At 38.7% G+C, this 27,422-nt stretch overlaps 1 protein-coding gene across 8 annotated transcripts in view; it reads right to left on the bottom strand.

The window, feature by feature from the left end:
- Nucleotides 1-27,422, bottom strand: part of TFDP2 (transcription factor Dp-2) — a 170,771-nt gene that overhangs the window by 12,758 nt on the left and 130,591 nt on the right. For 6 of the 8 annotated variants that reach the window (XM_046002554.1, XM_046002552.1, XM_046002555.1 and 3 more), the window contains 4 exons: nt 15,982-16,144; nt 11,397-11,543; nt 8,004-8,072; nt 3,172-3,323 (listed from right to left, as the gene is read on the bottom strand). In XM_046002554.1, coding sequence (XP_045858510.1) covers nt 3,172-3,323; nt 8,004-8,072; nt 11,397-11,543; nt 15,982-16,144 — 531 coding nt within the window. The remainder of the gene's footprint in view (nt 1-3,171; nt 3,324-8,003; nt 8,073-11,396; nt 11,544-15,981; nt 16,145-27,422) is intronic. The other 2 variants (XM_046002553.1, XM_046002557.1) reach the window with 1 other exon arrangement.

Here is a 27,422-nt window from a genome sequence, read left to right as displayed (position 1 = left end):
AATGTTCTTGAAAAAACCAAATCAGGGATGCCTGAGTGGCTCAGTCGGTTAAGTGGCTGCCTTCAGCTCAGGTTATGATCTCAGGATCCTGGGAGGGAGTCCAGCATCCGGCCCCTTGCTCAGCAGGGAGCCTGCTTCTCCTTCTCTCTGCAGCTCCCCCTGCTTGTGCTCTCTCTCTCTCTAGCAAATAAATAAACCTTAAAAAAGAAAAGTACCAAATCAGGATGCCCAGATGCTCAGTACACCCCAAAAAAGGTGAATATAGGGGCGCCTGGGTAGCTTAGTCATTAAGCATATGCCTTTGGCTCAGGTCATGATCCCAGGGACCTGGGCTCGAGCCCTGCATCGGGCTCCCTGCTCAGCGGGGAGCCAGCTTCTCCTTCTCCCTCTGCCTGCCTCTCTGCCTTGTGCTCTACTTGTGCTCTCTCTCTCTGCCAAATAAATAAAATCTGGGAAAAAAAAAAAGGTAAATATAGGAAAGCATAGTCTTTTTGACTCCTATGCTAGGCCCTGGGACACCTTCACCCACAGGCCTCAGCACTATGGGGACGGAGTTTAGTGAATATTCTGGCACAGTGGTGGGTTTATGTTGTCATGAAATTCTTACTAAAGTCATGAGAAGGTAAAATTATTCATGCTAGATCTTACATCAGGGTAAAGATTACAATTTAAAGTGAAATGCCAAGTTTAAATAATCTGAAGTATATAAATCTGAATAAAGGACATTAACAAATTTTAGGGAAAAAAAAATGCCTGTCACAGGGATGATTCCTGGCATATGTTAAAAGCAGAGGTTCTGTAAATTAACCCCCATTGTGAAAAAGCCTCCAGGCTAATTAAGGGGAAAAGATTGCATCACCAAAGTAACTGAAAGACAATGCTTTAGGACCTACCTTGCAACAAGCTTCTACAAGCTGCTCATAGCCTCCTTCCCTTCACTCAGAGGAGGGCCAGGAAAGGGCATGAGTCAGTAAACCACTGACAGATGGAAACCTCACCAGGCCCTAGCCTGGGATGAAGAGAATCCATAATTCCCTTAGGCCAATGGTTCCCAGATTCTCTTGCCACTCTTTTTTAGTATATGTGCTGCCGAAGCGAGCACGCCACTCTTTTTTAGACTTAGAATACTAAGTGATGAAGAGAATTTAATAATCCCTTACAAAGCAAGAGGCTAACTGGAGAGAGAAACTAGAATTCTAAGTTTGTTTCTCCTGAAAGTATGTTAAAAATTCCCTAGGATTCTCAGTTTTACGAGAATATATGTTAACAGTCCCTAAAGATGTAGGTTTTTGTGAAGATTTTGCAACTGTGTGAATAATAATACAGACACATACCATTACTGACCATAGGGCTGGGTCCTTTAAGAACTGATCTATAACTTTTGAAAACCAGCAAGTTAAATACTATAATTATCACTTTGTAGGAGGAAGCAACCAGATCTCAGAAAGGTTAAGACACTATATTGTTAGCAGACAGAATGAAAAATGGATCTTCTGACTTCATACTATTTTTCCTTGTGTCTATAGTCTTAATTATCAAACACTTTTGAAATCCCTGCTCACTGTTTTTCTTTTGGCACCTTCTTATTTAAGTGACCTAGAATCTCTGTATGCAATCAAGATAAACAGGGGAAGCAACACTGCCTGAGACAACAGTGGGAAAAATAAGGGACGGCAAAGCCCAAGGGCAATGCTGTAGCTCCAAGGAGACCAGAGGTCCTAGTCTCCCCAGACAGGCTTGAACTATGCCTGTGGGACTGATGTAATTACTGGGCTTCTTTTGCTATCAAATGAATCCCAATTTGGTCAATAGATTATATGCTGACTCCTTATAATAGCAGCTATATTTGTAAAGTGCTTGCCTTGGGTCAGACCCTTTAAAGACATCATGGAATTTAAACCTCACAAGGCTAGGATGTGATAGAGGGAATCATCCCCTTTTGTTCTTTAGAAAACTGCTCTGAAGCAGCTAAATGGGGGAGTCACAATCCACACTTGGGTCTGTCTCACTCCATGACCCTACTTCCTTAACTACCTCAGGACACAGGTCATGGCCTGAAAACCACTACTGTTCTCATGAAGGATAAAGTTACAAATTACAAATTAATTACAAATTATAATTAATTATTAGTAGTATCTTTAAAACTGCTACTTTTCACTTGCTATGATAAATATCATCATCAACTTTAGTTAAAATGTAAAAAAAATCTCGGTGGGAATGTAAATTGGTACAGCCACCATGGAAAACAGTATGGTGGTTCCTCAAAAAAAAAAAAAAAAAACCCAAAAAAACAACTACCATGTGATTCAGCAATCTCACTTGTGGGTATCTATCTGAAGGAAACAGAATCACTATTTCCCAAAGATAACTACACCCCCATGTTCACTGCAGCATTATTTACAAAAGCTAAGATAGAGAAACAACCTGATTGTCCACTGAAATATGAATGGATGAAGAAAATGTGGTATATGTGTGTGCACAGACATGTCTGTGCATAAATGGAATATTTGGCCATAAAGAAGAAGGAAATTCTGACATTTGCAACAGCATGGGTGGACCTTGAGGGCATTATGCTAACTGAAATAAATCAAAGACAAATACTGTATGATTTCACTTATATGTGGAATCTAAAAAAAAAAGGAACTCATAGACGCAGAGAACAGACTGGTGGTTGCCAGAGATGGAGGTGTTGAAGGTGACCAAAAGGTATAAGCTTCTAGTTATAAAATAAACAAGAAAAAGAGCAAGCAGAGAATGCATGTAGCATTTTCCTGTCCATTCATTAATAAAGAGAAGCATACTCAACTCAGATACAGCAAAACAAAGAAACAACATGTTGAACCCATCTTGTCCCAGGCTCTCACTGATGGTCTACTTTAAGGCAGTTACTTGCCCAGGGTTACCACATACATGTACATACATGTGCACCTTGGCCGGGGTCCAGGTCCACAACGCATACAGGACAGGCAGTGCAGTGCCAGGCAAAAGACAGGGGCTGAGAGGGTGAATGATGAAGAATGCACTAGTAGATGGCAGCACTCCATGCATGCACCCCAGGGAGGTAGCCTCAGAGGGCTCGGATAATGAAGGACACCCTTCTTTATGCTGTGAATGATAGGAATGTGTTCCTGGAAGGCCAGCCTAACAGGCCTCCCCTGGTTCTCCACTCACTTGTCACTGGAGATGCTGCAATCTATGACTGTTTTTCTGCTTGTATTGATGATTATAAATGGCAGCTGAATGGTGGAGTTCAGAGCTGGAGGGCCCTGGTTCTGTTGTTCATTTTGCCGATTTCTCTGAACCAGGTTTTTGAAAGCGATTTGCTGTAATGATCAAGAAAAAGAATATGGTCATTTAATGTGGATAAGTGAGTTGGGATTCAATGAATTATAATAAATACATTCAAGAAATAGTATTGGAGAATTAGAAATTAGAGAGTTTAAATACTATCAGAGACCTTAAATACTATTAAATAGTATAAATAGTATATTAGAGATATTAAAGAGGCCGTCTACCTATAACTTAATGAAAATGAAATACTTAGGAAAAAAGATTTGAATGATCTAACTCAGATATATTTCAAGGGAAAACACATACTTTTAAATGATGTCTAACATCATCCTAATGTAAATTATGGGGCCTATGGCTTCCGTCATCCACAGACACATGATCTTACAAATCAGCAAGAGCCCAGGAGCCCCTGTAACTCTTCTTAGAGTGACAAGGAGAAAGTGATACCAAGCGAACTTGTATTTTCCACTTATCTAACTTCGTGGGAGTTGGGAGTTACATACACCTTTTAACCTGTCTAGCTCAGGGATACGCAAACTTCATAAAGTCACGGAATCCTTTCTTCAAATGAGATCTATGGACAACTACGTAAAACAGATGAAAGCAGCATTGCTCTGGCTGGTGGCAGAGGGGCAGGGAGTCCAGAGCCTAGGGGCTCTGCCCTCACTCACCCGAGTTTCCCAGGGCACCTGCACAGTATTCCTGCATCCCCAGGGCACAGCTGGAGTCTGGCCTGACCCACCCTTCACCTGACATCTTTCAGACAAGAAACTAAGGCTTGGCACTCATAAGATAGATCAAGGCCTAATCCTGATACTGAGTCTTGCTGCTACTTTTCATTATAACCATTATTTGCAAGTCAAAGAAGTGACTGCTCACGTCTCTTTTAATAAGGCAAACGTACCAGAGAAATCCATAGCTAGAAAGACTATGCAATTCAACTTTTTTATCTACTCATGAAACAGAATGGTTTTTTATTTTTTATTTATTTTTAAAGATTTTATTTATTTATTTGACAGAGAGAGAGATCACAAGTACGCAGAGGGGCAGAGAGAGGGGGAAGCAGGCTCCCCGCTGAGCAGAGAGCCCAATGTGGGGCTTGATCCCAGAACCCTGGGATCATGACCTGAGCTGAAGGCAGAGGCTTTAACCCACTGAGCCACCCAGGCGCCCCCAGAATGGTTTTTAAATGCTCCTAAAGTCAGATCCACTCATTCCCTTTTATCAGCATGTCTCATCTTTGCCCAGTAGGGATGAATTTAAGTTGCTTTTCTATGTTTTAGCAATCTTATCCTAGGATTATTTGTTTTAGGTTCTGAGCCTTAACAAGAGTTTAATTAAGATTACTTTTATCTTAAAATGACTGGGTATTATCCCTAGAAAGTGAACATTTATGACTAAAATTCACAAAATAGAAGGGATGCCAATTTATTCTAGCCCCAGCACTATGTCTAAAAATCACTATCAATATCAATCACTATCAAAAAACTATCATTGCTGGGCACCTGGTGGCTCAGTCAGTTAAGTGTCTGCCTTCAGCTCAGGTAATGATCCCAGGGTTCTGGGACTGAGCCCCATGGCAGGCTTCCTGCTCAGTGAGGAGCCTGCTTCTCCCTCTCCACTCTGCTGGTGTGTGTGTGTTCTCTCTCTAAAACAAAACAAAACAAAACACAACTATCACTATCAATACTATCAAACATTACTGAAATTATACTTCATTATTTTCTGCTGGTAAAGAGTAAGGGCTGTTTTATATTCATTGTTTAATATAGTTAATGTTGAAAAAATATGTTATTGATACTGTAAAACTGAGAAAAAGAATTAAATGTTTGAACACTTCTGCCTAGATTCTCTTCCCTTCTACCAAAAAAGCATCTCAGGAGATGCTCTCATACTCTGCCCTCACTCTGTGGCCCTACTGCTGCAGTAGGGCCTCAGGATAGGAGGGAATATCAAGAGTAGTAAATAGAGTCCTTAGATATGTATGACTCACTGTTCAATACGTGTACAGAGATTTTTCAGGTGAAGAAAGCAGTAATAACATATATAGTTTTATTTAGACAGTAAAAAGAAAAGTCACCTCCCATTTATTTTGGGTAGATTTCCTTTGTTGCCCTTTGACTGATTTCCTTCAGCCTTCTGTTCTCTTCCAGGCTCATTAATATCAATTTTAGAGGCAGAACAGAGGGCAAGTTCACGCATTCATTTTGCTATGCATTAGCAGCCCTGGAAAAGGTTTAATGGCTGGTAGGGGTAGTTATCCAGATAAAAGTAGGGTATCTGAATTACCTATAGATACCATGTATTCACACCCTTCCTCATATATGTTAACCAAGGATAAATGAAAAGTGGTGGCAGTTAAGTAAAACTGACTTGTGTCATGTGATGTCAGTGAGTGGTGACATGAACTTGTTAGAAATTAAGCCAGCTTTGCCATGGTAAATTATTAGTGTTCAGGGACACGTTTAATTTACTTTCTGTGACATCTTCATAAATGGTACTTGATGAATGAGAGAGAAACAAAACACTAACAGGAAATAAGCTGTGTGTATGTCCACCAGAAGACCACAGAGTGGATGTTTTCAGTTATACTTTGGGTTTTACTTTAATGTTGAGAGAGGTCTACTTTTATAAATGCTGACAGTTGGGCGCCTGGGTGGCTCAGTGGTTTAAGCCGCTGCCTTCGGCTCAGGTCATGATCTCGGGGTCCTGGGATCGAGTCCCGCATCAGGCTCTCTGCTCGGCAGGGAGCCTGCTTCCCTCTCACTCTCTCTGCCTGCCTCTCTGCCTACTTGTGATCTCTGTCTGTCAAATAAATAAATAAAATCTTAAAAAAAAAAAAAAAAAGATTTAAATAAATGCTGACAGCTAGGTTGCCCCTGGGTTGAAATCTATAAATATTGGGTTTGAAAGACGGAAGAGGAGAAGAAATTTAGGACTTAAAAAAAAACAAAAAACAGTACTCATTGTACAAAGATAAGCAGAGGAAAAAATATTCAACTTCCTTCTTAATGAAGGCTATCTAGAGGTATGAATATCCCACCTGCAGGAGGGTGATCATGCCCAGCACCATTCTTCCTGATAAACAGGTAATTACAGGCATACTGATAAACAAGGTTTCTTAGTAACATTAGCCAAGAATCAGGCTCCAAAATGTTCCATGAGGATTTTGAGGAAATCCGAGAAAGGCTTGGCACAGAGGTGAGGGAGTGTGAGCTAGTGGGAAACCCTGCGGGGACAGAAACAGCAGGGGGCAGGGTTGGAAGGAAGTGAGAGCATGGATCAGAAGCCAGTGCCTGGCAGGGCAGGTTGCAGAAGGCAGAATTCCACAGGGAGCAGCACAGGAAAAAACCATCAGCTTTCAAATTCTTCTTTGTGTTTTGTTTTGTAAGCTGCAGAATACTCTCTTCAAACAAAGCCTTATTTGGAAATCCAGTATGAAAAATACATAAAATGCTTGCTCCAACACTAGCTCCTCAGGTAGGTCCTGCAGGGTTTGGAGTGAAAGCAGACCACAGCAAGGAAGAAAGCGGCCACCTACTCAGGGCGGAACATCACCTTTGGAGCTTGCCTGTGTTTGGGCAATCTCTGCTCTATCTGCTGCTACTTCTCTGCCCCTGGTCTACTTCCTTTCCTACTTCCTTCTCAGATCACATGGAGCTCTCTGCAAGGGCTAAATGCTCTTCTCTTGCTGCTCTGATTTACATATGAAGGTGAAATAAACAAAGAGAAGCATCTAGAAAGTGAAAAACAAAAATGTGGAATATTTAAGAATACCTAACCTATTTTATCCATTAGACAAAGGGAATGTTTTTGGAAAACACTGCTACAATATTTGGTAACTTAATTGGTACATTTATTTCTGAAAAGTGGACTCACCTAAAAAATTAAATAGGATCTAATGTTGTCAAATTAAAGTGGATTTTATGAGTGGTTGAAAGCTTTTGATATAAAGAATTTGCCGATTAAAAAATAAAAAAGCATAAAGATCCTCTGGGCTCATTTTAAAAAGGGTTTCTGATTGCACTGAAAATGACCCCAGTACACTGCTCAAAGTGAATTTTTACAGCAACTACAACTACCAAAAATTTTAAAAAAAGACCATGTGATTTTACCTCAATGATTTTATACACTAGCTTTATTATATTTGAAAAACCATCCAAATTCCAGGCAATTATCCAAAACAGTATAAATATAGGGATCCTTATTACACTATAAAAGCTAATGTTCTTAAAAAGAAATGCATTTTAACTTTTGGTATTTCTACAAAGCTTATTGAATCATTATATATTGTTCTGTTATTTACAGATAAGTTATTACAGGTGGATTTGATAATTTTACTCAAAGGGCCTGAAGTTTAATGAGCCTTACTTCTTGATATTCCAAATGAGGGCTAAAATAAACACACACAAAAGGACTTCTGACAGTTTCTGTTCAGAGTAAGAATAAGTGTCAGAAGTAATGCATAATATGAGTCATGCACAGGGTAGGTGACCTGTCATGGGGCCATGATGATGGTGAGAGACAATCATCCTAAAGGCAGACCATGTGGATGGTGGTGAGCTCAGATGTGGAGGAGGCCGCCTTAGTGTGGTCCCATCAGACACTACTCAAAAGGCAGCCAAAGGAGAAAACACCAATGCTAAAAGCAAGTAAGTAGAGTAGCAGAATATAGGTAGTGAAAAGAATGAAAAACATCCCAGCTTCTTTACCTGCAGGAGAAGTTCTTGCAACTGGGCCCGCTTCTGCTTTATCCGTTCTATCCTCCTCTGCTTCTCTATCTTTAAAACACAGGTTACAAAATAACATGAACATATGGAGAGTATAAAGTACTGCTTACTTTCCAGGTCCCCATTCTCAGATATCAAGAATTTTCCTTAGGGGTGCATGGCTGGCTCAGTCCATTAAGTGTTCAATTCTTGGTTTTAGCTCAGGTCATGATCTTAAGAGCCTGCATATGGCTCTGCACTCAGTGCGGAGTCTGCTTGGAATTCTCTCCTTCTCCATATTCCCTCGGCCCCTCCCCCAGCTCATGCTCTGTGTCCTCTCTCTAAAATAAATAAATCAATCTTAAAAAAAGAATTTTCCTTAAAATTCAATCCATTTTAACTACCAATATCAATAAAGGCATATCACACCTTTTTGGGGAGCAGGGGTTGGGGTATGCAAGTAGGCATGATAGCAGAATTGTGGTAACTATTATTATTAATGAAACTCACCCACTTAATAAATACTTGATATGCAGTACTTGTTGCTATTTTCAAATTCTTATCCGAGTAATAGCTAACACTTAATGAATACTTATTCTGTGTGCCAGCAACTCAACTAAGCACTTTACACACATTATCTTTTTTCCCTCCCTACACAAATTATCTTAAGGCATCTTCTTAAGACCCTAGGAGGTAAGAACTGTTGTTACCCATTTAAGGTAACATGTAAGGAAATGGAGGCATATAGGGTTAAGTAACCACCCAAGGTCACATAGCTAGTGAAGGGCAAGAGTCAGGATTTGAACCTAAGCCATCTGGTTCCAGAGACCTTACTATTAATTACTTTCTTATATTACCCCCAACCCAAAGAATGCAGTAAGATCTCATTTAAGATTTCAGTTTAACTGACTTTTAAATGGGCATACCTCCTAATACAGAGAGCATACATATTCAATACACAATTTCTACTTGTAAAGTAAGGAACATGCTTATGGGACAAATTTCCCAGCTTCACACAACTATTACTTAATAGTTAACTTAATAACTAAATAGTTATTAGGGTCTGAATTTCCTCATAGACGAGTTCCTCACTGTGTCTTTGGGCAAAAGTGAGTAACATCAAACATGACATTTTTCCTGTCAAGTCTAACAGTGTTTCTTATCTGCTCCCCATCTACTCCAGTCTGCACCAAGAGTTTCTTCTCATTTTTCATCTAACCACTAAAGCACTTTCATCTTAAATTACTTAAGATTCACAAGAAAAATCTATGTGGCTTTCTAAATTTGAAAAGAGTTTCCCCCTGTATCTGCAGCTGTGACAGGCCAGGCCCCTACCTGTCCCTCATACCCCCATTTAACACCAAGCCAAGTTGTATCGATTCGACCTATAAAACACCTCTCCAACCTCACGACACTGACTTAACTCAGACCAACTCCAAGCCACCCCCTCAATTTCCCTCCTCATCTTCCTGTTAGTTCAACTTCTAACCTCACTAGGAGGATGATCCCTTGAATATGTCCCATCAGTCTTCCTCTTTATATTCAAAAGCTTCCCACTGTTTCCAGGATCAGGTCCTCAAAGCTTCACACTTAGAAATCTATCCCCTTTAGCCCTGCCTGTACTCTGGTCACACCCAGCTGTGTGCATGCTTTCTTATGTCCACCTCTGGAAGGCCCTCCTTGCCCTGAACCACTGGGCAAACGCCTATACCTCCCTTATCACTGATCTCAAGGAATTGTTTCTTTTCTTGGTTAAGCCCTCCTTCACCTCCCTTTCCAGAGCATCTGTATATATGTCTTTCAGAATAACTGACCACAATTTTGGTAACTTCTTTCACATTTTTCCTTTCCTCAGTTAGAATGAAAGCTCCTGGGGTCAGAGATTCTGTCCTGTATAATCTTTGGGTACATACACAGTAACTGCTAATAGATTTCTTCTTGTTGAGGCTTTGTTATCAGCTTACTATTACTGTAATAAAAATGATCCTCGGGATACCTGGGTGGCTCAGTAAGTTAAGTGTCTGCCTTTAGCTCAGGTCACGATCTCAGACTCCTGGGATCAAGTCCCAAATTCTGCTCCTTGCTCAGCAGGGAGCCTGGTTCTCCCTCTGCCTGCCACTTTCTCTCTCTGACAAATAAATAAAATCTTTAAAAAAAATTAGAGAAAAAAACTTAAAAAAAAAAAGATCCTCAAATTCTACTCTATCAGGAGAAAAGGAGGTCATTTCCAACAGCATATGAATAACATTCTACAACCATTTTTTTGGGGGGGGTTCAAAGATTTTATTTATTTATTTGAGAGAGAGAGCATGAGTGGAGGGGAGGGGGCAGAGGCAGAAGCAGACATCCCCCCCCACTAAGTAGGAGCCCAATGTGGGACCTCAATCTCAAGATCCTGGGATCATGACCTGAGCTGAAGGCAAATGCTTAACTGACTGAGCCACCCAGGCGCCCCAACATTCTACAGCTCCTGATGAATGTCTGATTTCTCCCTCTATCCACAAGTGCAGTAATATCAAATAAGTTTTGATTTGCTGAGGGGAAAAAGGATAATAAAAACATGAAATCAACCATATTTATTGCCAGAAACTATATTTAACCTCAGTGTATTCCATTTATGGCCATGAGAGTACATTTATGTCAAATCAATTTAAAACCAGTAGGTCAGGGCACATGCTCATATAGGAAAGATTTTCTACAATGATTAAAGTTAATGGAATAAAAAATGTTTTTGCATATAGCATCCCAAAATCATATACACTGAACATTCTATCCTTTCTGATAAAGACACAGATGAAATACCATTCTGTTGCCACTGATGCGAGAATCAAGGACAAAAGTTTAAACACTAAAAGTAAACAGGCAGTTTGATCCTTTTTTTTTTTTGGATCCATACAGCAAGCATTTAATCAAATAACATATTATTTCTGAGTTGTCAAAAATTTATTATTAGAGTGTTCACAATTAAACTAGAATAAAATATCTTTTCTAAGAAGTTTCTATGTCTCTCAGTCAACTATATACCTTTCTAAATCTCCTTCCAGTTCTAAAATTCAACAGAGTCTGACAAAAAAAAAAAAAAAAAAAAGCATACAAGAACACTTAGAAATATTTTAATATTATATGTATTCCTAAATTAAAATGCCTCTTATAGAGGTACCTGGTGGCTTAGTCAGCTAAGTGTCTGCCTTTGGCTCAGGTCATGATCCTAGGGTCTTGGGATGGAACCCCATGTCAGGCTCCCTGCTCAGTGGGGAGTCTACTTCTCCCTCTCCTTCTGCCACTCCTCCTGCATGTGCTCTCTAATAAATAAAATCTTTAAAAATAAAATAAAATAAAATGCCTCTTATGTAAAATAGAATAAACTACTATCTAGAAACAGATTTTTCCACTTACCTCAAGATTTTGACATTCCTGAGCAGAATTGGTAGGCAGGCCAATCCACTTGATTTCTTTTTTTTCCTTTGAAATTATGTTCATTGCCATTAACACATTTAAAGCATCATAAACTCTTCTCCTAATATTCTTCTGGTCATAAGCCTGCTAAAAAATACTTTTAATGAGTGATAAATTTTAAGGCCTAAGATATAGTCACAGGATATTAGGATATTTAATTAATATTATTATTATAATACCTTAGAGTGTTTAAAGAATTCTATACCCAGTGAAAATATTCTTCAAAAGTAAGGATGAGATAAAGATACTTTCAAACAATCTAAAACATAAAACATTCTAAAAAATAAAGATTATGTTAGCAACAGATCTAAATTAAAAAAATACTAAAGGGCATTCTTCAGGTAGAAGAAAGATGGATGGGATCCAAGATAGAAGTTTGGAGGTGTAGGATGGAATAAAGACCAACATGAAAGACAAATATGTGGGTATATTTCAAATAAACTCGCTTTATAAAATAATAATGTCTTGTGGAGTCAAGAATATATATAGATCGAACATATGTGACAACAGTATATATCAGAAAGGGGTAATGGAGTTATTAATTAAAGTGGGCTAAAACCCTGCATTGACTGGGAGGATATTATAAGATTTTGAAAAGTCAAGGATGCATGTTTTTAGTTAGATAAAACAGTGCTTTTCAAGTATGTGGTCCAAGGACTAGGGCTGATCTGAAAACTGTTACTAGTCTACAATGAAAATAGGAAACTTGCACCAAAATGTCATCACATAGGTCACTAAAGCACATTGTTTATTTCAGCTGATTTTTTTTTAAGCAAGATTTTTCTCAATGAAGGAGACTGTGTTAACTTAGATTGCGGAAAGAAAAAACATTTTTCTCAATGAAGGAGACTGTGTTAACTTAGATTGCAGAAAGAAAAAAACCCTTATTTTATTGTGGACAAGCATTTCCTATGAAAAATTCAATCAATCAAATGCCATGATAGTAATGGATGGTCGAGAAAACTGAATACAGAAACTAAACTTGAAGGGAGAGACTGAAGTTACAGAAGTGAATGTAAATATTAGAAATCCTGACCCTGCAGAAATAATAATATAATAAAAAATATCAGGAGACAAACCAAAGTAGGCCTGCTGAGTGAGGTTCTCCTTGATATTTAAAGGGGCACGGGATCCAAAGCAGATGAACTATTCGAACAGATGAAGTACATAATAATAGAGGTTTTGGCGCAACATATTTATTTAAAGTCATAACAACAACTATAATAATATTATTCTTTTAACAACTACCACTAATACATTCAATCTGAATTTGTGCTGAACAGGAAAGATGGGAGATGCAAGTAAATACAAGCATATTAATTTTTTTCCTTCATAAGCCACAGATACTGGTTTTATAGGTGACAACAAACAAAAGAAACAAAATAATGAAGTTACTTACAGCTATAAAGATAACCAATTAAAGAACTAGAAGAACAAACCTTCCAATTTATTAAAAAACAAAAAAAAAATCCCCCACACAGTAGGGAATAGGAAGAAAAACCCCCCAAACTTGTATCCAGGGATGGGGATGGGGGTGGTTAGTAAAAATGTATGTTAGATGATGAAATGTACTAAGAAATACCTCAGTACAGAGACATCTGAGTGAAAACTGGAGGGGAGAGCGAAACCACATGGCTCCTTAGCAGAGATTCAGACAAAGGAAATAGTGAGTATAACAGCCTGATAAGGAACATATCCAGCATATTCACTCCAAAACAAAAAACAAAAACCCCACCAGTCTCATTCATGATCATCAGTCTATAACATACCCTACTAAATTTTCAGGAAACCATACAGAATTTGATTAAATTCAATATCCATTTCTGATATTTTTAATTAAGAAAAATGAAAGAAATGTTCATTTAAAAAGATCAAATTATGGTTGCTATAATTTCAAAATATAATCTTTATCATAAGGTGGCTAGAGTGTAGTAACTGGGAGAGTGCATAGCAGGAGATGAGATCGGAGAGGTAATGGTGGGCCAGGTCATATGGAGTCTTGTAGAACATTTTGAGAACTTCCACTTCACTCAGAATCAGAATGTTACATACCTTCTCTACAGTTGCCAGAGAAAAGAATGACTCACAAGAAAAAACTCAAAGCAACCCCCCAAAATATAAATAATTCAACTCACGATCTCTGATCACAGCTAATGAAAAACTCAGTAAAAAGTAAAAACTCAGAAAAACAAACAAAAATTCCTATCATCAGGAACTATAAAAACTCTAATGCCATTCTTAGGTCAGAGAGGAAATGAAAACCAAAGTTGCATAATATTTAAATAACAACATTATATCAGAATCAATGGGAAATGGCTAAAGCAGTGAACGAGAGGAAAAGTTGTAGCTATAAAGATTTTAATTACTTAACAAAATAATAAAAGTATATATCATAGTCTATAGAATATAAAAATAACAGAAGTAACTTAAAGAAAGAGAATATTAAATGAAGATAAAAGGGGTGCCCGAGTGGCTCAGTTGGTTAAGCGTCTGCCTTTGGATCAGATCATGATCCCAGGGTTCTGGGATTGAGCCCCACATTGCAGGGAGCCTGCTTCTCCCCTCCCTCTGCTTGTGTGCTCCTGCTCTCTATCAAATAAATAAATAAATAAAAATTTTAAAGAAAAATGAAGATAAAAAAAGAAATTAACTGCAAAACAGGAGGGTCAGTATAGATTTAAGAAATGGTTATTTGAGGAAAATAATTGCAAATAATTTTGAGAACAGGTATGAAATGGAGGATTTGCTAAGAAAACATAAAATACCAAACTGACTCTAAGGGAGACAGAAATTCTAAACAGACTAATTACCAAAGAAAAAATGGAGAATACGATTTAAGCTTTACCCCCCGCCAAATCGATAGGCCTAGATGGTGTCACAGATGATTTCTATAATATGTCAGGGAAGAGAAATATACAACCCATGCTATTTAACCTGTAATGGAGTAAAGAGGAATAAGGAGGAAAAAAGCCTCTAAATTTTAAACAACCAGCATTAATACTGCAAATCAAAACTGCAAAGATGGTTAAAAAAAAAAATCCCACCAATCTCATTTGTGACTGTCAGTGTAAAACTCCTCAGTTTTCAGGAAAGTATACTGAATTTGATTAAATTCAGTATCCATTTCTGATTTTTTTTTTAGTTAAGAAAGAAACTGGGATTGAACCCTGCATCGGGCTCTCTGTTCAGCGGGGGAGCCTGCTTCCTCCTCTCTCTCTGCCTTCTTCTCTGCCTACTTGTGATCTCTGTCTGTCAAATAAATAAATAAAATCTTAAAAAAAAAAAATCAAATTATGGTTGCTATCATCTCAAAAATAAAACGTCAGTCATAATTAAGGTTGGAAGACTATAACTATTTCCAGTAAGGTCAAGAACTGTTATAAAAATTGTTGTGGGGAAAAAAAAAAGAATTGTTGTGGAGTACATATAATATGATTACATTTAAATAAAATGCAAATTGACCTATAATGATAAAAAGCAGATCAAAGTTTGCTTAGGGATAGAGGGAGGGAGGGACAAATTACAAAAGGCAGAAAGAACCTTCTGGAAGTGACAGAACTGTTCTTTATTGCTCTTTAAAATCAATAAATAAAATCTTTAAAAAATGAAAAAGGAAATAAATTTTATTATGTATATGCATAAGGAATTTGGGGGATGATACTCAAGAATCTCAAGAATAGTGAATATACCTTTGGGGAAACAGATTAAGGTCTGTGATAAGGAGATATTGTGGGGCACTTGGGTGGCTCAGTCAGGCAAACATTTGCCTTTGACTCAGGTCATCATCTCAGGGTCCTGGGATTGAGCCCCGTGTCAGGCTCCCTGCTTAGCGGGAAGACTGCTTCTCCCTCTTACTCTGTAGCTCCCCCTGTTTGTGCTCTCTCAAATAAAAATAAATAAATAAATAAAATCTTTAAAAAGAAAAAGAGAGATTTTTTATTATATACTCTTTGGTACAACTGAATTTTTTTAGACACGTTCATACATTATTTTTCAATTAAAAACAAGATAAATTTTTCAAACTGACTTAGAATAGAAGAAATATTAACGAATTCAGAAACCCATCCCAAGTCATTCAAATACAGAAAGTATGTTTAAGAAAAGTATGTTCCTGGGCACTCGGGTGACTGAGTCAGTTAAGCGTCTGCCTTCAGCCCAGGTCATCATCTCAAAGTCCTAGGATGGAGCCCAGAGTTAGGCTCCCTGCTCTGCAGGGAGTCTGCTTCTCCCTCTCCCTCTGCCCCTCCTCCTGGTTGTGTGCTCTCTTTCTTTCAAATAAATAAAATCTTAAAAAAAACAAACAAACCAGTATGTTCCTTTTGTAGCCCCCAAAAGTAGATTTTTAAAAATATTTGTTAATCTTTATGTTTAAATATATAATAAAAGAATGCTTTCAAAAACAAAACTAACAAAAACTCAACAACAAAGGAATTCCCCAGCTTGTCTGAGTCCTTAATAATGACAGTCAATCCAGAGATATACCATTTCGCCGTTCCAGTCAAAGTCACGTGCATGATGTACCTACCGAATCAGCGGCCAAATGATTATTTGAATTGGTGAACTCTGATACCAGCTCATCAGCCACTTCATTATATGACGTTGTACCTTTCCGCTGAACTTTCTCACACACTTTCATGGAAAAATGTCTCAAGCCTTTTCCATTTTTATCTCCTTTTTTGCTTCGTTTACTAAAAGAGGAAAAAAAAACATATTTATGTACTAGACTTCCTTTATAAAGGAGAGAATATAGTAATTTGATTCCTGCTTTAAGTGGTAAATTTTAAATTGAATTCGAGATGAAGAAATGTTTTGAACTTAATTTTTGCCTTAAAGCAAAATCAAGTATGAAGCTGAGTGTTTTCTATACACATCATTCATTTATTCAATAAATATTTACTGACCAGTTATTTACTATTATGTGCCAGGTACTATTCTACATACTGGGAATAAATCCATGAGAAGAACAACAAGAACACTGCCCTGGTAGTTACATATTTACCTTTTTTGTATTCTGTGTATGCCACAGTTCTTTTTCACGTAAAATTAAAAGTACCACTATTCTCAGTTTCATCTATCTACTCAAATTTCAAACAGAGGTCATTGGTATTAAAAGATGTAAGTCTTCAATTATTTTAACTTTGGTTAATGTTTAGTCCTAAACTCTGATAACTTATTACAGTTTCAGGGGTTCAATTTAGTTCTACCAACTTCTGAGAGCCCACTATATGCCAAGAACTGCAGTAGGGACTAGAATACAAAAATGACAACTGAGGCAAAATCCTTTCCCTTAGTATGAATCTCGTTGGGGGGTGGGGGGAAGACGGTGGAGACAAATCAGACCTATAAGGACAGACAATTCCAATGTAGTAAGGTAAGTGCCAAGACAGAGTTATTTACAAGTTCATGGGAAATGAGAAGAGGGGCATCTTATCTAACCTAGAGGAGAAAGATTTGCTGGAATAAGAGCCAAGTGAAAACAATCAAGAAATTAAAAGACAACCTATGGAACGGGAGAAAAATATTTACAAACCCTTTATCTGACAGGGGGTTAATAGCCAAAATAGCTAAGAAACTCCAACTCAGTAACAAAAAAATCCCCAAATAACCCAATTTAAAATAGGCAAAAGTCATGGACAGAAGCTTATCCAAAGAGGACAAATGGCCAACAAGTGTATGAAAATCACTATCATTAATCACTAATCATTAGAGAAATGCAAATCAAAACCACAATGAGGTATTACCTCACATCTGTTAGGACGGCTATTATTTTATTTTATTTTTTTTAAAGATTTTATTTATTTATTTGACAGAGAGAGAGAGATCACAAGTAGGCAGAGAGACAGGCAGAGAGAGAGGAGGAAGCAGGCTCCCCGCTAAGCAGAGAGCCCAATGCGGGGCTCGATCCCAGGACCCTGAGATCATGACCTGAGCCGAAGGCAGCGGCTTAATCCACTGAGCCACCCAGGCGCCCCTGTTAGGACGGCTATTAAAAAACAAAACAAACAAACAAGATAAGCACTGGTGAAAATGTGGAGAAATTAGAACCCTGGTACACTGTTGGTAGGAATGGAAAATGGTACAGCTGCTATGAGAAAAGCATGGAGGTTCTCAAAATATTTAAAATAGAATTTCCAGGGGCCTGTTTCTCACTCTCCCACTCTCCCTGTTGTGTTCCCTCTCTCGCTGTGTCTCTGTCAAATAAATAAATAAATAAAATCTTTAAAAAAAAAAATCATTTACACATTCTCCTATGTTATATACATTAAGAAACAGACTAAATGTACTTTTTTTTTGAAGATTTTTTTTTTTTTTTTTGACAGAGAGACAGGGATCATAAGTAGGCAGAGAGGCAGGAAGAGAGAGGGGAAAGCAGGCTTCCTGCTGAGCAGAAAGCCCGATGCCCGCCTTGATCCCAGGACCCTGAGATCATGACCTGAGCTGAAGGCAGAGGCTTAACCCACTGAGCCACCCAGGTGCCCCAGACTAAATGTACTTTTTAAAAGAATGAAGGACAGACATCTACTTTAAAAGAATGAAGGACAGACATCTACTTTCTTTTTTTAATTTTTATATCTATTTATTTATTTTTAAAGATTTTATTTATCCATTTGAGAGAGAGTGTGAGAGACAGCATGAGAGGGGAGAAGGTCAGAGGGGAGAAGCAGACTCCCTGGAGCTGGGAGCCTGATGCGGGACTCAATCCTGGGACTCTCAGGATCATGGCTTGAGGTGACGGCAGTCACTCAACCAACTGAGCCACCCAGCCACCCCAGATATCTTTCTTTTTCCCCACATTCCCAAAGAATCACCTGTGGTCACAGACTACTACTACTATTACCACTAACTACTGCTACTGAAATACTAGGAAGCCACTAAAGGTAACATTGTAAAATTGTCAGTCAGGTAGAGATTCTGGCCACAAAGTAGAAAATGCATTTACGAGGGGGCAAAAGCAGAGACCAGATGAGAGGTAAGCCTAGGAAGAATTATAGACTCTTGAAATTGGGGAACTAGATAAGTAAGGTTGAATAAGAAGAGATAGATTTGTGTAAATTTTAAAGATGAACATTTACTTTTATCTTTACTAAGCGACTGGTTGATACGAATATTAAGAAAGAGGGAAATGAGAGAACGACTCTTAGAAAGGGGGTCATTTATTGAGATCCAGGAGACAGGAACAGTCATGAGCTCCATTTTAAGCCTCCTCATCCACATGGTCTAAGACCTAGGTATGATACACATGTAGCTATCGAGCACATGAAATCTGGGAAGCCTGAATTAAGACGACTTCACTGAATTTCCAAGACTTGTATGAGAAATGAATGTTAACTACCTCATGGATATTTTTTACACTAATTATATATTGAAATATGATATTTTAAATATATTAGATTAAATAAGAGATATAAAAATTTATTTCAGGGGCGTCTGGCTGGCTCAGTTGGTAGAGCACGCCGACTCTTGATCTTGCACTGTGAGTTTGAGCCCCATTCTGGGTGAGAAGATTACTTAAAAATAAAATCTAAAAAATAAAAACAAATGTGAAATTAATTTTAAAACTGGCTACTAGACAATGAAAAATTACATGTGCCTTGCATTACATTCTTTTTGGTCAGCAATGATATTGAGTTTGACATGTGAGTGGAATAGCCCAAGGGGTATATTCAATAGATAATCGAAGATGTAAGTCTCACTTTTAAGTGAGCTTATAGGACAGGTCACTTACAAACTCATCAGCATGTATACCCATGCCAACCTTCTTCCTATAAGTCTTAGAGGATGAGGAATCCCTCTTTGTTATTAAATCTAACTTCCTTTTTTATTTTATTTTATGTTTTTAAAAGATTATTTATTTATTTATTTGACAGAGATCACGAATAAGCAGAGAGGCAGGCAGCGAGAGAAGGGAAGCAGGGTCCCCGCCGAGCAGAGAGCCCAATGGGGACTTGATCCCAGGACCCGGAGATCATGACCTGAGCCGAAGGCAGAAGCTTCAAGCCACTGAGCCACCCAGACGCCCCTAACTTCCTCTTTTAAGATAACAGCTTTATTGAAATATAATTCACATACTGTAAGCTCTATTTTTTTTTAATATTTTATTTATTTGACAGAGAGAAATCACAACTAGGCAGAGAGGCAGGCAGAGAGAGAGGAGGAAGCAGGCTCCCTGCGGAGCAGAGAGCCCGATGCGGGGCTCGATCCCAGGACCCTGGGATCATGACCTGAGCCGAAGGCAGAGGTGTAAGCTCTATTTTTTAAAGTATACAATTCAGCAGCAACCATCACCGCAATCTAATTTCTTCACCCTAAAGAGAAACCCTGCACCCACTGACAACCATGCCTCATTCTCCCAGACCCTCTTCCTTTTCTCTCTCTCTCTCCTTTTCTTCCTTCACTTTTTTTTTTAAAAGATTTTATTTATTTTACAGACAGAGATCTCAAGTAGGCAGAGAGGCAGGCAGAGAGAGAGGAGGAAGCAGGCTCAGAGAGCCCGATGCAGGGCTCGATCCCAGGACCCCGGGATCATGACCTGAGCCGAAGGCAGAGGCTTTAACCCACTGAGCCACCCAGGCGCCCCCCTTCTTCACTTCTCCCTCTCTCCTTTCCTCCCTCCCTTTAAGCAGGTTTCACAGCCAGTGTGACATCCAATGTGGGGCCTTAACTCATGACCCTGAGATCAAGACCTGAGCTGAGATCAAGAGCTGGATGCTCAACTGACTGAGCCACCCAGGCGCCCCCAAGAGTCAACTTTCAACCTGAAAATTTCACTCCAGTGCTTCTATTTCTGTACTGTTTGCTCTCCTTGAGCTGTTCTATCCAGTGTTTTGTTTTTAATATATAACTTTATTTTGAAACTGAAATCTGATCCAGACTCTAGATCCAATTTACCACAATAAAGGAAATAGCAAGGACAGAATAACACGTTAAACTACAGGGATTCAATAAGCAAATTCTTTAGGCTTTTCCTTTAGGATATATAATGTGGTTTCTTCAACTCAAAATTGTAGTGGGAATAAAGGAGGGAGGGAGGGAAAAGGAGAGCGAAGAGGGAAAATAACAGAGGGGAATCTACAGATTTTGTAAGACATATAACTTTATTTAAATCCTGATTCAAATATAACACACACACAGACACGCGCGTGCGCACCAGCTACGGGGGAGTCTGGGAAAATAGCAATAGCAGCAGAGTTTTCAAACTCTCCAAATCCCCACATAAAAACAGAGCAACTAGAGAGGAAAACCAAAACGCTATGACTACATTTACAACAAAACCAGATGACAAGGTATCTTCAACAAGCCCCGGAATACAAACCACCGATACCCAAAAAGTCTGCACAATAAAGAAATCTTCAGTGGGGCTGCACCTAATGGAACTCAGAACAGGATAATCCCAAAATAGCCATCAAGAATTTGCCAGAAAGCACAACAGGCCAATTTGAGAGCATCAGTTGAAACAAGGAGATTTACCCTCTTCAACACCAGCTGAGTGCAAGGACCACAACAAGGTTCCAACGATCCCATCTGTAGGACTCCCACAACTGATATTCAAGAGAAAAATGACAAATACTGGAGGTAGACAAAGTATCTATGGATAGTAAGAATATCTGAAGAAGAAAATCAAAGCAAGAAAACAGAATACTAAATGCTAAATTCAAGAATATGTTCAGAAATAAAAGAAGAAAAGAATGTCAACCCCCAGAATGATTAGTACCAAAACATTCTGGTAAAATTCCAAATTTCAAAGAAAAAGAATCCTTTATGCATCTAGAAGAAAAGAGTATCAGTTTTCTTTTTTTTTTTTTTTTTTTAACAGCAAGGCATTATGCTAGAAGAAATAAATGTATTTAGGAAATTGAGAGAAAGTATGAACCAAGGACTTTTGTATCCAGTGAAACTGACTTACTTCAAATATAAAATGCGCAAACTCAGGGATTACTATTCCCATAAAATCCTTCTGAAGAAACTACTAGAGCACAAGCTTCAGACAAGCAAAATGACCAGAGAGACATTCACATAATGCCTGGTGATGTTACCTATAGATCTAAGACCAAATGGGCTGGGAGGAAAGAGTATAGTATACTACAGTGGGGTAACACTGCAGATAAAGTACAACTATTTAAAAAAGGGGGGGGGGGCATCTGGATGGCGCAGACAGTTAAGCTTTCAACTCTTGGTTTCAGATCAGGCTGTGACGTCAGGGTCCTGGGATAAAGTCCTGTGTTGGACTCCAGGCTCAGCAAGGAGCTGCCTAAGGCGCTCTTCTCCCTCTCCCTCTCCCCCTCCCCCACACCCTGCTCGCCCTCTCTCTCTCTCTCAAATCTTTAAAGAAAACTGGGGAGAGAAGAGAGAGAGCACATGCAAAAAATTTTAATGTTTTTAGTAACCACATGAATGATAATATTACAATTATTTGGGACATTAAGTGATGTAATATGGGATAAAACCAATGAAGTAATTATCATATACACTAATTCTATTACCCTTTCATTCCCTTAGTCCTTAAAAATCAGGATTCTCAGTATGGAAGAAAGGGGAATGAGATGTAATGGAGAGGAGGTTTAATAAGATTTGCATTGGAATTATCAATATGAACCCATGAAGTATTACATCTTTTTGTCTATCCTGGTTCTGTCCATTTAAAAGGACTAGAAAAAAATGACCCATCTGGTAGCAGTGAGCATCTGCAGCCCCAATTGGAGCCTAACATATAATTCTCCCTAAAGGAAATCAGGGCTTCTTAGAAAAATGATTCTAGGTATAGGGCAGAAAACATGTAAGATGAACTTGGAACATCTTATAATACCACGTAACAAGCATCAAAGACTACTAGGGTCTTGTCTAAAGGACTTAAAGAGTCAATCAGAAGAGGCTCCCATTAGCTAAACATGGGACAATTTAAGGTTCAATTGTGATAGTAACTGCAATGTATGAAACCCATCAAGCATGTTCAAGTTCATGAATTTATAATGGCACTTTTAAAAGGAAAGATTTGGTCATCTTTGGAGGAAGACCAAGTTCATCATCTTGAAAACTGGCCAATAAATGGAAGGGATCAAGCATTTATTCTGCTTTCTTATATGAACTGTACCTCCAGGTAAAGAAATAGAAGAGCTGAAGTGTCTTTATATGAAAGTAGTGTCAGTACTTAGAATAATACTAATTGCAACCCACAATGAATTAATAGGTACAAGCATTAAGCATCAGTGATATGCACATCATAAAAAGAGAGACAATGGAAGAACATACCACTATCTAGTCTTGCCAAGGCACAAACACCAGTCTGATAAAGTCACTAAATCTTACTGCCAAACTACAGGAAATACAGAAAAAAGGAATATACTGAGATGGACATCATATGAAATCAGTAAAATCTAGACTGTGGGAAACTGCCTAAGTCAAACAGCCTAGTTTCAACAACTAAAATGAGGAAAATAATGGGACAGAAGGGATCTATATATAAAAGAGATATCAACTTTTTTTTAACGGACAAGACTAAAATGTGTGAAAGGATGCACATTTAGGTAATGAAACTATCTGAATCTTCAAGGAAGTGATTACTCTAAATATCAGGATATTTACAGGACAGAGAGGGTGTAGTGATTAGGATGGGGAACATGAAGGGAACTCTGGGTTCTACTTCTTGATCTGGGGATGGTTACAAGACTATGCCATAAAGTAATTTATTAGTCATACTTCTGCTTTTTGGTGATCTTTCTGTATCTGAATCTTGTTTTTTAAAAAAGCAAACAAACATGACATTTCAAACAACTAGAAATCTGAAGACTTACTACATATTTGGTATTAACTACTGTTAATTTTCCTAGGTATAATAATGATATTTAAAATATTTAAATAAAATAATAATGATGTTTAAAAAGGAGTCTTTTTAGATATAAGTACAGAAAGATTTATGATGAAAATGATAAAATAAAATAGGAGGGGGTATATATAAAATATGATATGCCGTGGACTAATTATTGTTGAGGGTCACAGGCATGCACATAAGAGTTTCATGATATGAGTCATCTACTTTAATATTTTAAATTCTCTAAAATAAAGAGTTTAAAAAAGGGGGGAGAGAAAAGAATGGTTTGAGCCTATCTTTGATTACTTACATTGGATTAGCCCTTAGCCTCAGTCTCTTATACTCTGCCCAGCTTTCTCAGGAGGGGGTCTTTATAATTCACAATACTATATTAGTACAAAGGAGAATTCAGCCTATATGATGCGTGACTCTGGATCCTACTGCAGTTCTCATCTAGGTGAGTGACAGGACCATCTACCCTCTCACCCAAGCCAGAAACAGATTCAACCTACATTCTTCTATTCTTCTAAGGCACTTTCTATCAAATCAATCTAATTCAATCAGATCTAATCTAATTCAAGTCCTAAATAGCTTTTGAATTTAACTTCTCTGTGTTCCCACTGCCCTAGTTCAGGCCCTCATAATGACTCTCAGAACAGAACTAGAACCTCATAAGCGTTCTTTTTTGTGCCATCTAGAGGCATTCCAACCTTCCACAGGGCCACTATGGTGATCTTTCTTTTCTTTTTTAAAGATTTTATTTATTTGTGGGGCACCTGGGTGGCTCAATGGGTTAAAGCCTCTGCCTTTGGCTCAGGTCATGATCTCAGGGTCCTGGGATCGAGCCCCACATGGGGCTCTCTGCTCAGCAGGGAGCCTGCTTCCTTCTCTCTCTCTCTCTGCCTGCCTCTCTGCCTACTTGTGATCTCTGTCAAATAAATAAATAAAATATTAAAAAAAAAAGATTTTATTTATTTGAGAGAGAGAGAGAGAGAGAGAGTTTGAGGGGCGCCTGGGTGGCTCAGTCAGTTAAGCATCTGCCTTCGGCTCAGGTCAGGATCCCAGGGTCCTGGGATTGAGCCCCGCACTGGGCTTCCTGCTCAGCAGTCATTCTGTACCCCCCACCCCCACTTCCAGCTTGGGCTCTCTCTCTCAAATAAATAAAATCTTAAAAAGAGAGAGAGAGTGAGCCAGCCTGACCGGGGAGGTGGGGTAGAGGGATAGGGAGAAACAGATTCCCCGGTGAGCAGGGAGCCTCATGTGGGGCTCCATCCCAGGACCCTGGGATCTTGACCTGAGCTGAAGGCAGACTTAACTGACTGAGCCATCCAAGGCACCCCATAAATAGTTACATTTTTAAAAAATTCATTTGTTTTAGAGAGTGTGAGTGGGAAGGAGAGGGGGAAAGAATCTGAAACAGACTCTGCACTGAGTGTGGACCCACAGGGGACACAATCCACAACCCTGAGATCATGACATAAGCCAAAACCAAGAATGGGATGCTCAAATGACTGAGCCACCCCGGCACTGCAAGTAATTTGACTTTTTAAAAGAATCTTCCAATTCCTGTGTGCTACATATATTTTCACACAAAGCCCAGTCTATGCTTGGGGTATTCAGAAACAAATGGCTAGCCACATATAAATTTATATAATTAGTGAAAGTTAGGTGACAAAGGTAAATGCTATGAATTGCTAATGGGAGTGCATGAGTTATTTTGAAAGAAGTATGTTATGTATGGGGTTTTACATTTATGCTAAGAACTGGACAATGGTCTAAAGTAAATAAAAATCTCAACTCCATATTTATGAACTTCTTAAAAGCCAGGGATGAAGCAAGGTGGTTGTTTTTTCACGTAATCCTATATCTTTTTAAAAAACAGAGCAAGAAAAACAAACAAACAAAAAAAACCAGAGCAAGAGGGGTGCCTGGATGGCTCAGTGAGTTAAGGCTCTGCCTTTGGCTCAGATCATGAACCCCACATTGGGCTCTCTGCTCAGCGGGGAGCCTAGTTCCCGCTTTATCTCTGCCTGCCTCTCTGCCTACTTGTGATCTCTGTCTGTCAAATAAATAAATAAAATCTTAAAAAAAAAAAAGGGAGCAATAAGATAATCATAGGGTAGTTCAGGGTGATCACCTAATTTGCCCTCTACAGACAGACATGGATAATTTTTTTTAAAGACTTTATTTATTTGACAGAGAGAGACAGAGAGAGGGAACACAAGAAGGAAGACTGGGAGAGGGAGAAGCAGGGTTCCTGCCAAGCAGGGAGTCTGATGTGGGGCTCAATCCCAGGACCCCGGGATCGTGACCTGAGCTGAAAGCAGACGGTTAACCGACTGAGCCACCCAGATGCCCCCAAACTCGGATAATTTTTTAAAAAAGATTTTATTTATTCATTTGAGAGAGAGCATGAGCGGAGGAGAGAAAAGGCAGAAGCAGATTACCCGCTCAGCAAAGAGCGTGACATAGGGCTTGATCCCAGGATTCTCATGACCTGAGCAGGAGGAGGATGCTTAATCATCTGTGCTACCCAGGTGCCCCAGACATGGGTAATATTTAAGGGAAGAAACTAAACACAGTTCCCATTTCCACTGCAGGGCCCCCTGTCCCCTGCAACAGTCTTCTGATTATTCTGTTTCTGTCCTTGTCCCCTTAGAATCCATTTATCCCTCAGCAGTCAGTGTGACTTAGATGATGCCATTTCTCTGCTTAAAATCCCCCTTGGAAGGTGCCTACGTGGCTCAGTTGATTGCGTGTCTGCCTTCAGCTAAGGTCATGATTCTGGGGTCCTGGGATCAAGTCCCCCATCGGGCTCCCTGCTCAGCAGGGAGTCTGCTTTTCCCTCTCCCTCTGCTACTCTCTCCCTCTCTCTCTCTCTCTCTGTCAAACAAATAAATAAATAAATAAAATCTTAAAAAAAAAAAAAATTCTCCTTAGAAAAGGAACCCATCTCCCTACCAGGACCTACAAGGCCTTTCATCATGATCTGACTCCTGCCTACCTCTCCACCCTCATCTTACTCTTTGCCTTTCTCACTTTCCCCAAATACATCAATCTAGTTCCTCATTTGGGAGCTTTATTTACATTTGCTGTTCCCTCTGCCCAGAATCCCTGGCTCATTCACGTCACCTAAGTTATTTACATGACTGCTTCTTTGCTCTTAAACATCTCCTTCTTAGGAGGCCTTCTCCAAGGTAGTTGCCATCACCTTTCTTATTTTTTTGTATCCACCTATTATAATCTAAAAATAATCTTATTTATTACTCCCCCACACACAAGAGAAGCTCTTCTAAGGGCAGACTCACCTATCTTGTTTATTATTCTCTTCAATACTTAGAACATAACAGTTAATAGATATTCAGAATGTTTGCTGAATGAAAAGTTCCTAAACAACACTGAAGCAATACAGGTATTAACTATACTGAGTTTCCTTATTAGCTTATTATAGTTTAAATTATATTAGTTAATTACAAATGATCAGTTTATTATAAATAAGTGGAGTTTTAACTTTCCACCAACAGAAAGATATTAAGATTACATGAGCACAAAGGAAGAATACACCACCACTGTGCTACGTCTTATTCATGTAAGACAGGAACAGAGAAAACCGCCCAGAGACTGCCGTCATTGCCTCTGGGGCACCCAGGACCTTCTTCCCTCAGCAGAGGTCCCAAAAGGAAAATCACATGTATCTGGAAGAGGTGCATGTAGAAGACACCACCAGATTCTGTCCAAAGGAGGAAAGAGAAAGTGAACAAACATCTTTCAGGATTAAAACTCCAGACCAGAAGACCAAAAGGGGGATTTTCATACCTTCTTCTACAAGCTCTTAGAAAAGAAGTGCAGCGGATCAGAATACAGGGGATAAAATTCATGAGAATCCCTCAATGGATCCTTCACCCACCAAATAAAATTTCTTCAGAAAATGACTTGCTCTCACAAATGATCTTGACAAAGGAACAGCTATGTAAGACATACTTAAAGTTTTACTTCAAGTAGTAAGATGAGGATAAAAAGCCTCATATATATTGATGTATAAGTCAGTTATGATTTATATCAGTTATAAATACATCAACATATTGATGTATAAATCCCTGAAGAAAACAAATACAAATACTTCCATATGATACTAAATCAACATATAGGACACTAAAGAG

The sequence above is a fragment of the Meles meles genome, chromosome 4 (genome assembly GCF_922984935.1).
Source record: "Meles meles chromosome 4, mMelMel3.1 paternal haplotype, whole genome shotgun sequence".
Lineage (NCBI taxonomy): Eukaryota > Metazoa > Chordata > Mammalia > Carnivora > Mustelidae > Meles > Meles meles.
The sequence above is the reverse complement of the archived record's forward strand: the minus strand, read 5'-3'. Positions and strand labels throughout refer to the sequence as shown.